This window comes from Micropterus dolomieu, linkage group LG22 (genome assembly GCF_021292245.1).
Source record: "Micropterus dolomieu isolate WLL.071019.BEF.003 ecotype Adirondacks linkage group LG22, ASM2129224v1, whole genome shotgun sequence".
Lineage (NCBI taxonomy): Eukaryota > Metazoa > Chordata > Actinopteri > Centrarchiformes > Centrarchidae > Micropterus > Micropterus dolomieu.
Genome location: NC_060171.1, coordinates 35755413 through 35770733, shown reverse-complemented (window position 1 = coordinate 35770733; position 15321 = coordinate 35755413). Strand labels below are relative to the sequence as shown.

General features: G+C 40.7%; 1 protein-coding gene across 1 annotated transcript in view; it reads right to left on the bottom strand.

The window, feature by feature from the left end:
• Positions 1–2998: 2998 nt before the first annotated feature.
• LOC123962261 (anoctamin-1-like) overlaps positions 2999–15321 on the bottom strand; it is a 76181-nt gene continuing 63858 nt past the window's right edge. Inside the window, exons 9-11 of the mRNA XM_046038288.1 lie at positions 6769–6833; positions 3205–3339; positions 2999–3002 (exon numbers count right to left, since the gene is read on the bottom strand). Of these exons, the coding sequence (XP_045894244.1) occupies positions 2999–3002; positions 3205–3339; positions 6769–6833 (204 nt within the window). The remainder of the gene's footprint in view (positions 3003–3204; positions 3340–6768; positions 6834–15321) is intronic.

The window sequence follows — 15321 nt, the reverse complement described above, 5'->3', positions numbered from 1 at the left end:
AAATTCTATTGATCACTTTTAAAGCTCTTCATGGCCTCTCGCCTTGTTATATTTCTGAACTTTTAGTCCCATACGCACCAGCACGTACCTTGAGATCCTCAGGCAGAGGTCTGTTGTCTGTTCCAGAGTCTCGACTGAAAACTAAAGGGGACAGAGCGTTTGCTGTCAGGGCCCCGAGGCTCTGGAACAGCCTGCCCGAGGAAATCAGGTCGGCTGAGTCAGTGAACTCTTTTAAGTCCCTTCTTAAAACATACTTTTATAGGAGAGCTTTTCCCGATCTTATTTGACTTTATTTTATCCCTTTTATTTTATTGTATTTTACTAATTTTATATTAAATTTTCATGCTCTTATCTTTTTTTTTGTATTATTCTTTACACTTGTTAAAGCACTTTGTAACTTGTTTTTGAAAAGTGCTCTACAAATAAGGATTATTATTATTATATTATTATTTTGTAGAGCACCCTGAGCTGGGCTTCTGTGAGAAATTTCAAGTCAATAGGACTGGTGTGAAGTAGGTGGCCTTTGAAAAGTTTTTTTTACCTCAAATACAGCGCCTCCATCTGGTCGATTGGTGTAATATTTCTATGGAAGTGCGGGTACATCTGTCTGAGTTACTGTGCCAAGTATCATGTATGGAAGATATAGCAAGTTAAAGAATTGGTTACAGGGGGACAACTCAGCCTGCAGCTACAACAGGGAGTGAATGAAAGACATGAGTTTCCTATCAATTGAGGTTCAGAGACAAAAAACTAAACCTCTACTGAGCAAGATTTTGCAATTTTTAAGGAAAGGCACTTTGGTGCCTTTTTTGTACTTACAGAGATAAATATACGCGACTGGCAGCAGTTTACAAAAAAAAACAACCTGGTCTGCCAAATCCTCTCCACACTCTAAGGTGATCACATGACACAACAATTAAGTCTATAAAAGCTGTGAACCCCTTCACTTTGGAAGGACTAAAGTAAACTTTTTTTTTTAGCAAACACCAAATACAAATTAGAAAAATCCACATCTTTTCTGCAACTTACAGCTTAAATGGAGTCTGTAGCTGCACATATGCCAGAGCATTTAGCTCTTAAAGTTGAGTAGATTGGAAGAAAGTAGAGCCTCTGCTCCCATTGAAATCCATTCATTTATTCACATAAAAATATTAATATAAAATCAGCCATTACAGATATTAGCAACACAGGTAATAACATAAATCTCCTGAACGTGATGTACATTTTGAAATTGAAACAAAGTTTCTACGACAAACAGTGCAGGAGAAGATAGATGACAAAGAGATATAGAATAAATAAATAATAAAGAGCCAAGACAACTAATTAAAGCTGCAAGCAGCATTGGGTGGGCCCTCGCACGTGTAGCATGTCGAGGTGTGAGGTGGACGTGTTGCAGATTCTGGAGCTCTACGTCATTTCCTATGTTCCCTTTGTGTTATAACAACTTCCTGTTTCACGTCGAATTGTCGATTTTTGACGACACGCCATGTACGACTGATAATAACTGTTTGTACAACTTTTAATCATCAGTGGGTTTAGACTGCACAGCGAAAGTTTGAAGTTGATCAGACTAAATCCCTAGGAGGAGTTAAAGTACGGAGTGTGTAAATCATCCAAAAATGACCATAAAATTGAAAATGGCTGACTACCTGTTGGGTTTAGGCTTTTTGGTACGTCTGGATATGATACATGTGCCACATAAATTTCATACATGTAGGTGAAACGTGCCGTGGAGGCTGCATTTCTTGTTGCCAGCAGGTAGCGCTATGATAATGAGTGAATGTTAGCATGTGGATGTGTTCAGGGTGCAACTCTGGATGTGAGCATGTACAGTGAAGTTACAACAACTTCCTGTGTCATGGCAAAGCGTGTAACATCGAAGCGAAAATTTGAAGTTGATGTTAAAGTATGCGCCCTGTAAATGGTATAAAATGGGTTAAAATTGCACTTTCAATTCAAAATGGCGGACTTCCTGTTGCGTTAAGGATGTGGGTCCTTGAGGCTTTTTTGTGTGTCTTGATATATTTCCCCAAATAATTTTGTGCATGTAGGCTGAACGTGGCCAAGTGGCAAATTCTTTCGAATTTTTTAGGTGGCGCCAGCGAGCCATTTTGTCACGCCCATGTGCAGGAGTGTGCAAAGTTTGGTGAGTTTTTGAGCATGTTTAGACCCCCAAAAAATGAGCTTACTTTGCAGAAAAAAGAGAAAAAAAATCACTTCAGTTTCAATAGGGACCTCGCAAGGTTCGTGCTCGGGCCCTAATAATAACCAAAACAGACGAAAATAGAAGGGTTCTGCTGCTTTGCCGTTTGAACCCTAATAATAATAATCATAATAATAAGAACTAAAACAGACAAACATAAAAGGGTTCTACTGCTTGGTGGTTTGAACCCTAATAAATTGTTTGTTAATAAACTGTGTTACTGTGTAATGTTCACTTACTTCTAAATTTCTTTGTGTGTGGGAGCAGTACTCCTGGGCAAAAAAGTTAGGTTAGAGCCCTGTATTAAATTTGGAGGGATATCAAATAACTGTTATCCTTTTCAACTGTAGAACTTTAAGAACCAGTGCCACACGGATTTACAACTTAGAGGCAGCCCTGCCATATTCTCAGACCTATTTGTAGGGTCATTGTAAAACCGTCACACATCATGTAGGAGCTCCGTCTTTCCAAATAACAGTCTCCTTTTAGCTTTTGAGCCAGACATTAAGGTATGCAATACACCATCCAATTTTTAAACTGTCAAAAGGACTCCACACTAACATTTCCATGTCATTTTAGTAGAGACCTCTGTCCACAGTCAAAACAGAACATAAAAATAACTAAATTACTTATTCTTCGCCCTCTTTTTAGTTGGCAAACAACAAAACTGCATCACAGAAAACATCTGTTAAGTAATGGAACTAACAGCTAAGCTGACAAACATTGTTTTATAGTTGCAACGTCATTTAATGTAATTAACGTCATTTAAAATCATCTCATAAATACTGCCTGTTGCTAACTGCAGTGGGAAAAGGGAAAAAGGGAATTTCCCTGTACATTAGCAAAAAGCAAGACATGTTGAATTAGCAGCAACAGCTTCAGTAAGACAAACAGCTGCAGAGAACGACTGGTTAAAGAATTCAACAGGCTGTCAATCAAGTTTTCCACTTAAAAAAGCTCACAGTCTTTGCTTCATGTATGTGCTTGTTGTGTGTGTTTACCTTGGTATGTTGTCATCGACTGTTGCACATCCATACAGAAAGACAATGACCCCCACCAGAGAGGCAGGAATCAGCATCTGCGTATACAGACCCAACCAGGCAAAGTACAGACCAATCTTCTCGCCAAAGTACTTCCTAAACAACACCAAAGAGATTCAAATCATTTCCATTTTTCAGACAAAAACTACTATGTTGATATCATGATATGGAAATCTAAACTGTAATTGTCCAGGGTTGTCAAATTACAAGATTAAAAATAAGTATGAATTCAGACTGAAAACAGACCTGTGTTAAAACAGGGGGCTATGTTGGTAGGAGCACCGCTGTTTAAGGGACTGGGGAGATCCAGGAAGTCAAGATGGACACATTACATGAAACCACAAACCTTAACACATGTAAGCGGAATAATCTCTCTGTTGATATTTTATTAGATACTTTTAATGTTGGGGTGGTGATGGCGCAATGGATAAGACACATGCCTTTGGTGTGAGCGACCCAGGTTCAAACCTCCTCTGTGACCCAGCTACCATAGTGTCCCTGAGGAAGACACTTAACCCCTAGTTGCTCCAGAGATGTGCGATCTCTGAAATGTATAGCAATTGTAAGTTGCTTTGGATAAAAGCGTCAGCTAAATGAATATATGTAATATAAGTATTTCTTATATTAAATAGATGTTTTTAGGTTCCATATGACACTGAAATCCTGAAATCTCCCCACATGGGTCAATTATTGGTCCTAAACTGTTTTGTATTTATATGCTTTCTTTGGATCAGAAAACTTGGAGGTACACGATTGATTTCCACTTTTATGTGGATGATCTGTAACTTTATGTTCCGTTAACAGGTACAGGTAACAGGACCTGGAAAAACTTTCTCTGGGACCAGGACAGCCAAACACTCTGTCCACTACAGAAAGCATTATATGGCCTTGTTCCTACCTACATTATAGATTTACTCATGCCACTTCTTCAAAAGGAAGAACACTTTTAACAGCCCACCTCTTTAAAAAAACAAAACACTTTCTGTTAAAGCCCACAACTGTGGAAATCCCTACATGACAAACTTAGGTCAGCTAACTCAGTACCTATGTTTAAATCACTCCTCAAAAGGTACTTTTATAGGAAGGCTTTCGTGTGGTAATTTATTACCTGTCTTATGTCTCACAGGGTAGGTCCGAACCACTGCATGTACAGGCCACGCTCATTTCTGCCTAAACTTTTTTTTCGCTACATCGCGAAAACTGAAAAACCTATTTTAATTTACTCCTCCAAAGCCGCAAGTCTGATCGACACCCAGCCGATAAAACTTTGTAAAAGGGAACTTTGATCCGCCAAAAAACATCCAAATTATAAGCTAAAAATTTTTTGCAGAAACGTAAAAAACTGGATGTGATATCTTACGTTTGCAATGGCCGATCTACACCAAACTCGGGGACGTCATCAGCCACGCCGTCCCCACGGGCTGTGTGAAATTTGGTGTCAATCGGCCTCTAGGTGGAGCTATTAATCATATATCAACCAATGATCTCATAGACATCCATTCTGTAACCGCAAGTCCCTTTAATTTCAAACTCCAGCCATTTATTCTCCACGGGCCCCCCAAGCCACGGCGGGCCACCCGGGTTGACTCGCGCCCTCCATGGGGCGAGGGGACAGCTTGCGCCGGGAGACTTGGACCCCGCTTACAACTGCTTGCAGTTCTAGTTATTTTTATTATTATTATTATTATATAAAACTGTCTGCCTGAGGCTGCTGGTGTGTCTGTCTCAGTTCATCTGTCTGTCTGTCTGTCTGTCTGTCTTCTGAAGCTGCTGGTGTGTCAGTCTCTGTTCACCTGTCTGTCTGTCTGTCTGTCTGTCTGTCTGTCTTCTGAAGCTGCTGGTGTGTCAGTCTCTGTTCACCTGTCTGCCTGAGGCTGCTGGTGTGTCTGTCTCAGTTCACCTGTTTGTCTGAAGCTGCTGGTGTTTCTGTCTCTGTTCACCTGTCCTGGGTCAGCATAGTGGTTTGCATTATTGCAGAGTTATAAAAAAAGGTGGCATCTACCTTACTTAATCACTTATTTAATGTTGTTGGATTGACATTTAATGCTATTGTAGGGGCGAGGGGCGAGGGGCGGCTGTGGCTCAGGCGGTAGAGCGGGTTGGCTGTTAATCGGAAGGTCAGCGGTTCGATCCCTGGCTCTCTGGTTGCGTGTCGAAGTGTCCTTGGGCAAGATACTGAACCCCAATTTGCCCCTGGCGGCTATTCCGCCAGTGTATGAATGAGTGTGAATGTTAGTTTCTGTTTGAGCACTTAGGCTCAGTGTATGAATGTGTGTGACTGGTGAATGCAGATGTAGTGTAAAAGTGTAAAAGCGCTTTGAGTGGTCGAAAAGACTAGAAAGGCGCTATACAAGTACGGAGCATTTACATTTGTAGCCCATTGGGATAACTGAAGTATTATTCTGTATGTCTTTACAGTAAATACTTTCTATTTCCAATGCCTTTGAGTTCCTTGAGTACCTTAAAGCACTAAAAAGATAAAATATATTATAAAACAAATTTTTTCCATTTATAAAACTTTTCAAGGTCCCTCAGATAAAGGTTGGGTGGTGATGGTGGTAAAACAAAGAGTATGTTTATGGGGTCATAGAATGGTTATGAATACCAAACACAGAAATCTTGACTGTCCAATTAATAAAATTTTATAACTAGATTCAGGAACTAAGACCATGCTTTGAACTCATCCCATTTCTGCGCACCAAATAAGCCTTTTAACCTCATTATTATGGTTTTGTATCTGTAATCTAGCACAATGTTAACAGTGTTACTTTTAACATTCTATCTCAGCCCTGGAACTAAACCGTTTTCTAACGTAAAAATGTGACTACTAGTGGCCAAATGGCTTTAACTAACGACTACTGTTGACTAAAAATTCTTTGTCAGGGGCAGCCCTAGAAAGACTTCTCCACACAGCACCCTTGACCACACTACCTGTCTTTTGTGAAGTGATTCTTTTTAAGTACATTTACACAACCATAAATTATTACCAACATCTGACATTTTCAAATTCATAGTGGCATTAAACTTATTTCAACTCGCAGTAGCTCAGTCCATAAGGACTATCATAGGGATTCGAACTGGAGGGTGGCCTAAATGAATCAAGTCAGTCGGTACAGAGGCGGGCTGATAGCTGGAGAGATGCCAATTCACCTCCAGGGCACTGGCGTGTTAGATGCCTATAAGCAAGGCGTCTCATCCCTGACCGCTCGGGGCACTGCGCTGTGGTGACCCATCACTGTGTGTGTGTTTGTTTGCATGTGTAAAATTACCATTAGAGGGAATTTCCCCATGGGGACAAATGAACTAATTATAATTTTATTGTTATAAACCTGTTAGCAGAATGAAGGATTACAATGTGGTATACTTACTGCCATGTTATTAAAAAAGCATATGATATACAAGTATAATATGTACAAGCAATGAGCTGCTATTACAGTCCTTCAAAATAAGAGTCCTGGCTGATGAATACGATATATGAATGAATAATCCTAAATAAATTATTATACCTAAAAAAAGTTTCCTTACCGCACAAGTCCAAGGGGCTGGTACTTGTAGAAGACGCTGTAGTTTGCCCACTCTTCATATAAAAGCTGCGGAAGACAATCACCATAATTTTGTTGCATTTGTCCAGTTTTATCATGCCTTTTTACTGCCATATTTGTCTTAGATGTAACAGTTGGGTGGAGTTCCCTTTCTTGTTTCTTTGACAGTGAACTGTAACTTGTGTACATATTCACCTTTGTAGTGGTAAATGGTTTCAGAATAAGAAGGAGCTTTAATGCCAAGTAGTGTTTTACACATATGAGGAATTTGCTGTGTTGATAAGGTGCTACACGTAGACAAACATACAGTCAACATAAATAAATGTAGAAATATATAAATATGGAATGGAAGAACAATGTTGCAGATATCCATGTGCATTATTCTGGGTCTGTGCCGTGCAGAAGTGACGCAACGGAAGAGAATATTGTGTACATATAAATATATAAATGGACAACATAAAAATATACATCAAAAGATCAACAATCAACAACAAATATGTGCAACGTGCCAGGTCTGTGCCCGATGAGATGAAACAGTATTTACATGTGCAGAGACATTCGTATCATTTGCAAGGGGGGAGTGTCAGTGGGGGACCTGGGCCTTGTTAATGAGGCTAGCTGCAGACGGGTTTTTGTGGCGAGAAGTTTTGGTCCTGATGGACCGCAGCCTCCTGCCAGAGGGGAGAGTCTGAATCAGTTTGTGTCCGGGGTGGGAGGAGTCAGCTGCAATCTTTCCTGCTCGCCTCAGAGTCCTCGAGGAGTACAGGTCCTGAAGAGAAGGAAGATTGCAGCCAATCACCTTCTCTGCAGAGCGAATGATGCGCTGCAGCCTGCCCTTGTCCCTGGCAGTGGCAGCAGCGTACCAGATGGTGATGGAGGAGGTGAGGATGGACTCAATGATGGCGGTGTAGAAGTGCACCATCACAGTCTTTGGCAGGCTAAACTTCTTCAGCTGCCGCAGGAAGTACATCCTCTGCTGGGCCTTCTTGGTGAGGGAGGTGATGTTCAGCTCCCAATTGAGGTCCTGGGAGATGCTGGTGCCCAGGAAGCGGAAGGAGTCCACAGTGGTGACTGGGGAGTCACACAGGATGATGGGGGAGGGTGGGGCTGGGCTCTTTCTAAAATCCACAACCATCTCCACGGTCTTCAGAGCGTTGAGCTCCAGACTGTTCTGGCTGCACCAGGTCACCAGATGGTTGATCTCCCACCTGTAGACAGATTCATCCCCACCTGAGATGAGCCCAATGAGGGTGGTGTCATCCGAGCTTGACAGACTGGTGACTGGAGGTGCAGCTGTTAGTGTACAGGGTGAAGAGAAGGGGGGAAAGAACGCAGCCTTGAGGGGATCCGGTGCTGATGGTCCTGGAATCAGAGACATGTATTCCCATCTTCACGTGCTGCTTCCTGTCCGTCAGGAAGTCAGTGATCCACCTGCAGGTGGAGTCAGGCACATTCAGCTGAGAGAGCTTGTCCTGCAGCAGGGCCAGGATGATGGTGTTAAAAGCAGAGCTGAAATCCACAAAGAGGACACCCCCCATTTGAGGGGTGTCCCCCCCTTAAAAACATCAAATAATATGATATATACTTAAAATAATTGTGTAAATAGTAAAACAATACAAACGCAAACTCAGCGATTAAAGTGCTTTTTAAGTTTAGAAACATTTTGAGTCCCCCCTCTCTAGCCTCACAGTGGTTTGGTCCACTCAGGCAAGTCACAGGAGTCCGGTGGCAGAAAACCATTTCAAATCCGCATTAAACATTGGATGAACTGATTATTTTGTCTTTAATACAGATGATGTTGAGTCATTAATAAATTAATCATGACAAAAAGTTATGACAACCTATTGTTTTTCCATGAGCCCACATTATTATAACATTACCTAGCTTATTTGGTAGCTTGTTTAACAACCTATATAAAAGGGGTGTGTTAGGCCATGCAGGTAGAGTTTTTTCACAATGTTGCATGCTCTGTATTTCTCAACAAAAAATTGACGTTTTGCATACAATAGACATGGCTTTCCCAAAGCGTGTATATGTGATGCATGAGATGCGATCGGATTGGTGGGCTAAACTCAGGAATATTTCCTCACTGCTAAATCCGATTGCAAAGTTTAATATAACTTTCCAGTGCATGCATACTACACGGCAGACATGTGTGTACAGCCTTGCAAAGCGAAGTTTGTCTCATAAATATGTGACTATAATGTCAGAGAATATTCAAGTTTTTTACTTGTAGATTAATCTTGGAAATTAAATTCTGTGTCAGATTATTCCCCCTCTGCGCTGGCTCCTTTTTTTCTATTGCAATGGACCTTATGTGCAGTTGTACCTTTACATCTTAATCATATTACTCATAAAAGAAGAGCCCATAAAATACACAATAGAGATTTCAACTACAATAAGAACACTGTGAAGATAATTAGGCTACAAATTTACTCAATGCGTAGTAACACAAATGTTTGTGTTTGTTGTCAGTTAAAGATCTTAGAAAGAAATAAAATCGAAATTGGCCGAAATTAGAATCGGCAGGTCACACCTTTTAAAAAATCAGTAACTGGAATCAGCCAGAAAAATGTAATCTGTGCATCTCTTACTACATCTAATACCATAGATCCACCGTTGTGTTGGGTTTTTGCGCATTATGATTTGTGAAGGGCATTTAACAAAATTAGATGTCCTTGCCTCAGAGCTGTCATGTTAAAGCGACGTCAATTAAATATAGTATGACCTGTGGCACAGCTGCATCATCTGTCCATTGTTTGAGCCTGCTGCTGTGATCTCTGTTAACCACACCCTCGACCTTGTTTTGGTATACGGTATTGAAATTGAACATTTAATAGTGTTCCCACAGAATCCCTCTTTATCCAACCACTGTTTGATAACTTTTGAGTTTGTATTGCTGAACTACACGCCATTGAGAAAAAATTTCTATACAAGATGTCTGTCTGATAGTGCTGTAGCTAAATTTAAGGATGCGATTCCATCAGCTCTAAATTCATTATCAAGTCACAAAGTAATGCTAATTTCAGTCCCTCCCAAATCGATCATCTTGTTGATAGTGCTACAGGCTCGCTGCGAATGACACTCGACTCTGTCGCCCCTCTAAAAAAGAAAATAATAAAACAAAGACGGTTAGCTCCATGGTATAATACTGAAACTCGCAAATTAAAGCAAATATCGCGGAAACTTGAGAGGAATTAGCATTCCACCAAACTGGAAAATTCTTGTTTAATTTGGCAAGATAGTCTTAAAACTTATAGGAAGGCCCTCCGTTATGCCAGGGCAGCGAATTATAGCATATAGGTTTCTTTTCAGCACTGTAGCCAGGCTGACAGAGAGTCACAGCTCTATTGAGCCAAGTATTCCCATAGCTCTCAGTAGTTACGACTTCATGAGCTTCTTTAATGATAAAATTCTAACTATTAGAAACAAAATTCACCAAGAACTGCCCTCAACTGGCACCGACTTATCTCTAAACTCAGGAACCTTAGAAACAACTGTAAAGCCAGATATATGTTTAGACTGCTTTGCTTCTCTCAATCTTTACCAACTAACTTCAATAATTTCTTCATCTAAACCATCAACCTGCCTCTTAGACCCCATCCCAACTAGGCTGCTTAAAGATGTTTTTACACACATTCATGCCTAAGTGCTAAGTGCTCAAACAGAAACTAACATTCACACTCACTCATACACTGGCGGAATAGCCGCCAGGGGCAATTTGGGGTTCAGTATCTTGCCCAAGGACACTTCGACACGCAACTAGGGGGAGCCAGGGATTGAACCGCCAACCTTCCGATTAACGGCCAACCCGCTTTACCTCCTGAGCCACAGCCGCCCCAAGACTACTAGATCTTAGTGCTGCATTTCATACCATCAACCATCAGATCCTATTGCAGAGACTGGAACATTTCATTGGCATTTAAAGAACCACTCTAAGCTGGTTTAAGTCCTATTTATCAGATCGATTTCAGTTTGTACATGTTAACGATGAGTCCTCCATGCATGCCAAAGTTAGTCATGGAGTACCTCAAGGATCTGTCCTCGGACAAATACTGTTCACATTATATATGATTCCTTTAGGCAATATTATCAGGAAATATTCCATAAACTTTCATTGTTATGCAGATGATACTCAGTTATATCTATTGATCAAGCCAGATGAAACTCATCAGTTAGCTAAACTTCAAATGTGCCTTCAGGATGTTAAAACCTGGATGACCTGTAATTTTCTAATGTTAAACTCAGATAAAACTGAAGTTATTGTTCTGGGGCCCAAGCACCTCCATGACGCATTATCTAAAGATATAGTTTCCCTGGATGGCATCGCCCTGGCCTCCAGCACCACTGTGAGGAATCTTGGAGTTACCTTTGATCAGGACATGTCGTTTAAGTCTCACATTAAGCAAATTTCAAAGACTAAAAATCAGGAATTCCAGGAATATCCTGTCTAAAAATGATGCAGAAAAACTAGTCCATGCATTTGTTACTTCTAGGCTGGATTACTGCAATTCCCTATTATCAGGCTGCTCGAAAAAGTCCATTAAGACTCTTCAGCTGATCCAGAATGCTGCAGCACATGTTCTGACAGGAACCAGGAAAAGAGATCACATTTCTCCTGTCTTAGCTTCTCCGCATTGGCTTCCAGTAACATCCAGAATAGAATCATTCTTCTTACCTACAAAGCTCTTAATGGTCAGGCACCATTGTGGTTCCTACAGTCCCCAAAAGTAGAATGGGAGCCAGAGCGTTCAGCTACCAAGCTCCTCTCCTGTGGAACCAGGTTCCAGTTTGGGTTCAGGAGGCAGACACCATCTCCACATTTAATAGTAGGCTTAAGACTTTCCTCTTTGATAAAGCCTATAGTTAGGGCTGGTTCAGGTGAGTCCTGAACCGAAGTGTCCAAGATACTGAACCCTGAATTGCCCCTGGCGGCTGTTCTGCCAGTGTATAAATGTGAGTGAATGTTAGTTTCTGTTTGAGCACTTAGGCTCAGTGTATGAATGTGTATGACTGTTGAATGCAGATGTAGTGTAAAAAAGCGCTTTGAGTGGTCGAAAGGAAGACTAGAAAGGCGCTATACAAATATGGAACATTTACATTACCTTTACTGTGTGTATATTGTGTAGGCTGCCTCCCTCCCCTCTCTCTCCTTCCATCTCTCTCTCTCTCTCTCTCTCTCTCTCCCTCTCTCTCCTTCACCCCAACCGGTCGAGGCAGATGGCCGCCCACCCTGAGCCATGGTTCTGTTCGAGGTTTCTGCCTCTTAAAGGAAGTTTTTCCTTGCCTCTGTCGCCTAGTGTTTGGACTTGGTGGGAACTGTTGGACTGTTGGGCTTCTGTAAATAACATCATAGAGTACGGTCTAGACCTGCTCTTTTATGAAAAGCGCTGTGAGATAACTGTTGTTGTGATTTGGCACTATATAAATAAAACTGAATTGAATTGAATTGTTAAAGTAGCAGACCAGCTGCCTGCATTAATACATAAAGCCTACAGATCATATCTTCAGATATCTGTCAACATTATGACATGTAGAAACATCTCAAGGTTGCAATAAACAATATTATTACACAAATTCTGGAAATGAGAAAAGGTTGGCATGCAAAAACAGATCCAGTCAGAAGAAGAATTGGAGAGTGAAACAGGAAATGGGGACACGATGGGATTTGAAAAGAAAAAGAAAAGGAAAAAGAATACTCAAGATTCAAGAGATTCCAGTCAGATAATGAGAAAAGAGAAGTATCTTGTTGGCATGGTACAGGCAACACAAACACTGGATATTGAAGAAAAATTTGTAGGAGGAAAATTGGCAAATGATCAGGATGACAATGAGTGGGATGTGTTAGATCCCGAGTTACCCCGTTCAGGAGGTACTGGACTAGCTCTCCGTCTTAAAGGGTCTGATCCTCTAGGCCTATGGGTATTCCTCTCTTAGGTATAACTGAGGACTGTTTAAGCTGGTGTCAAAGAGATTCGCCTAGCTTCTAACTGTCTTCTTCCGAACGTCTACCCTGCTTACTCTGAAATGGCACCTGACTGAATAGCCCTAGAGCCAAATATCACCCCAGCCATGCCCGTTAACGACAGCTCTCTTCTCATTGATCAGTGCACTTGGTATAGTTGCTAGGATTGTATTTAGTGGCCAGGAAAATAGGCCCCAAGGATAAGTTAATTTTGTTGGCTAGAGCAACCTTAAAGATGTTAAACACACTTTACCTAATGAATTACTACCTTAGTGAAGAAATAAATTCAATGTCTACTACAAAATTAAGCATACAGCTTAAACTGATTAAAACTTGAGTAAACTGATAAAATCTCTAAAATTCAAAACCTGATTATGATAGCTGAGCTTGAGTATTTTGATGTCTTCTTTTTTGGAGAGAAAGGGAGGGAGTTGTCCTGGCCAAGGAGATCTTTCCCTCTTCTGCGGATGTGTAGAGTCTTGTAGAAACTCGAGGCTTTGTCCAAAGCCCTCAAATTGTCTCCAAAAGTCTTCAGTCTTCTTTGCAGTTGAGTGAGAGAAAAACTTCAGAGTACGATGATTCGTCAGTTGGTTTGGTCGTTGTGGTTACCCTCTGTGGCTCGATCTCTTGTAGTCCACTGAAGAAAACTCTGAAGTATTCACTAGTTGTTTGCTGTTCAAATCCCCAACTCTTGTCTTAGGCTCTTGGTCCGGTGCGGTGATGGTCTTGCTCCGAGTCCGATGCCTCTGAGATCTGTCGAGGAATAACACCGATCTATGTCTGACTCTTCTTTATATGTGCCGGGGTCAGGATATGTCCATGTTCTTCCGCTTCTCCTTTTTCATCCTTGTCTCTGCTGGTGACTCATTGTTATGATGTATCAAAGCGTCAGAGAGTTAAAGCCCTGAAGATGCATGTATTTGAAGAGTATAGCAATATAGCAGGCTATACCAGGCTGCAGGGCAGGACAGGTTTTTAAAAAAAATGGCTACAAATCAGTTTTCAAGTTTTTGTTGGGCGAGTGGGTAAAATGAGTAGTTTGTCACTTTATTACTTGTCTTAATTTCATGTATTGTATCTTCTACTTTTTGTGAGTTATTTATTCACTTTACATAAATGAGTGAAAATATTTTCTATGCTTATAAGCAGCTATGATTCTATATCTTATAGACTGATTTTATTTATATTATCTCTTAGTGTGGAAGTGTTTGGTCTTGTTCAAGGGCTTATATTGGAAGTGATGCAAAAAAAGTATCTTTTCTGAGGTGGTGCTAATCTCAGATGGAGGTCAATGCGGTTCAAGGCAGCTTGGAAATATGTGCGTTTTGACAGAAATATGTGATTGTGTCACAACAGTGGATGTTTTGACATGCTGACTGTGATTGGTCGGTACAGGCCACGTCTCATGGGAAAAGTGGATAAATTGTTACAGACAAGCAGTGGAGAGTGCTTTGGTTTGGTGACCGCCTGATTGTGTCTGTGCTTCTTTCTGATTATGAATGTGAGCTCCAGTGTGCACTTAAAGATTTGCAGCTGGGATAAGAGATAAAAGTGTTGTACACAAAAACACGGTGGATTGTCTTCTCAGGGTTGGGAGTGAGCTGATGCGCTCTGATGATCATTTCTGATGATGTCAGAAAGGATATATTTGGATTATGTGTGATACAGGGTGATGTTTCTTTTGTCAGGAATATAGACATGTTGCCGCAGTTTGTAGAGGATCCAGAACATGTTGGACATGTGGGAAGAACAACTGCAATAGGAGCAAAGAAAAGAAGAAAGAAAGCAAGCAGAGTACCTGCAATGTGGAGGCAGGAAGGAAATCATTAAATGAGGAAGATTCAAAGAAATGAAAATAATAGGATCAGTTTAAGCTCAAGAAAAATATTGTTTACTTTTTGTCTTTCCTTGTTTAGTTTACTTTGTTTTGCTGATAATTGTTTTATATTGTGTTTTTTTCACTAAAGCAGAGTGCCATATCGTTGGGAGGCTAGCCATGTGAGTAAAAGCACTGGTACACATATGTAGACTGCAGCTTGTAGTCTGCCTCCCTACAAGTGGCCTTAGTTCACTTTTTATAGTTTTGTTTAGGTGATGTTGGATTGACAAATTTAGTTAGTGATATGGTTCACCAGAGGTTTTAGATGTTGTAATTTGCCCTTTTAGCATAATTGTAATTTATAAATTACTATTGTGGATGCACAATGCCGATTTTAGACATTTTCTTATCAATATGAACTCTTTCCCAGCACCTCCAGTACCTGCTTGTTATGATTATTTTGATTATTCCAATAAAACATCTGGTTAATCGTGGAAACCCATAGTCTTGCCTCAGTGATAAGGCTGTGTGTCTTCATTAATAATCCAAATAATATTTAAGGTTAGAGGGTAAGGTATTTCCTGAAGTGCAATTCCCCTTGTCGCATTGTTGGTCCTTTCCCATTCTCCCCATATTGCCCTCAACCCACAAGCAAATGTTATGCAAACAAAGGTTTAAATTGTATAGTGTGAAACTGAGTTACATGCTGGCATTTAGACTGACATCATTTGACTGACTCCATGAGTTGAAAA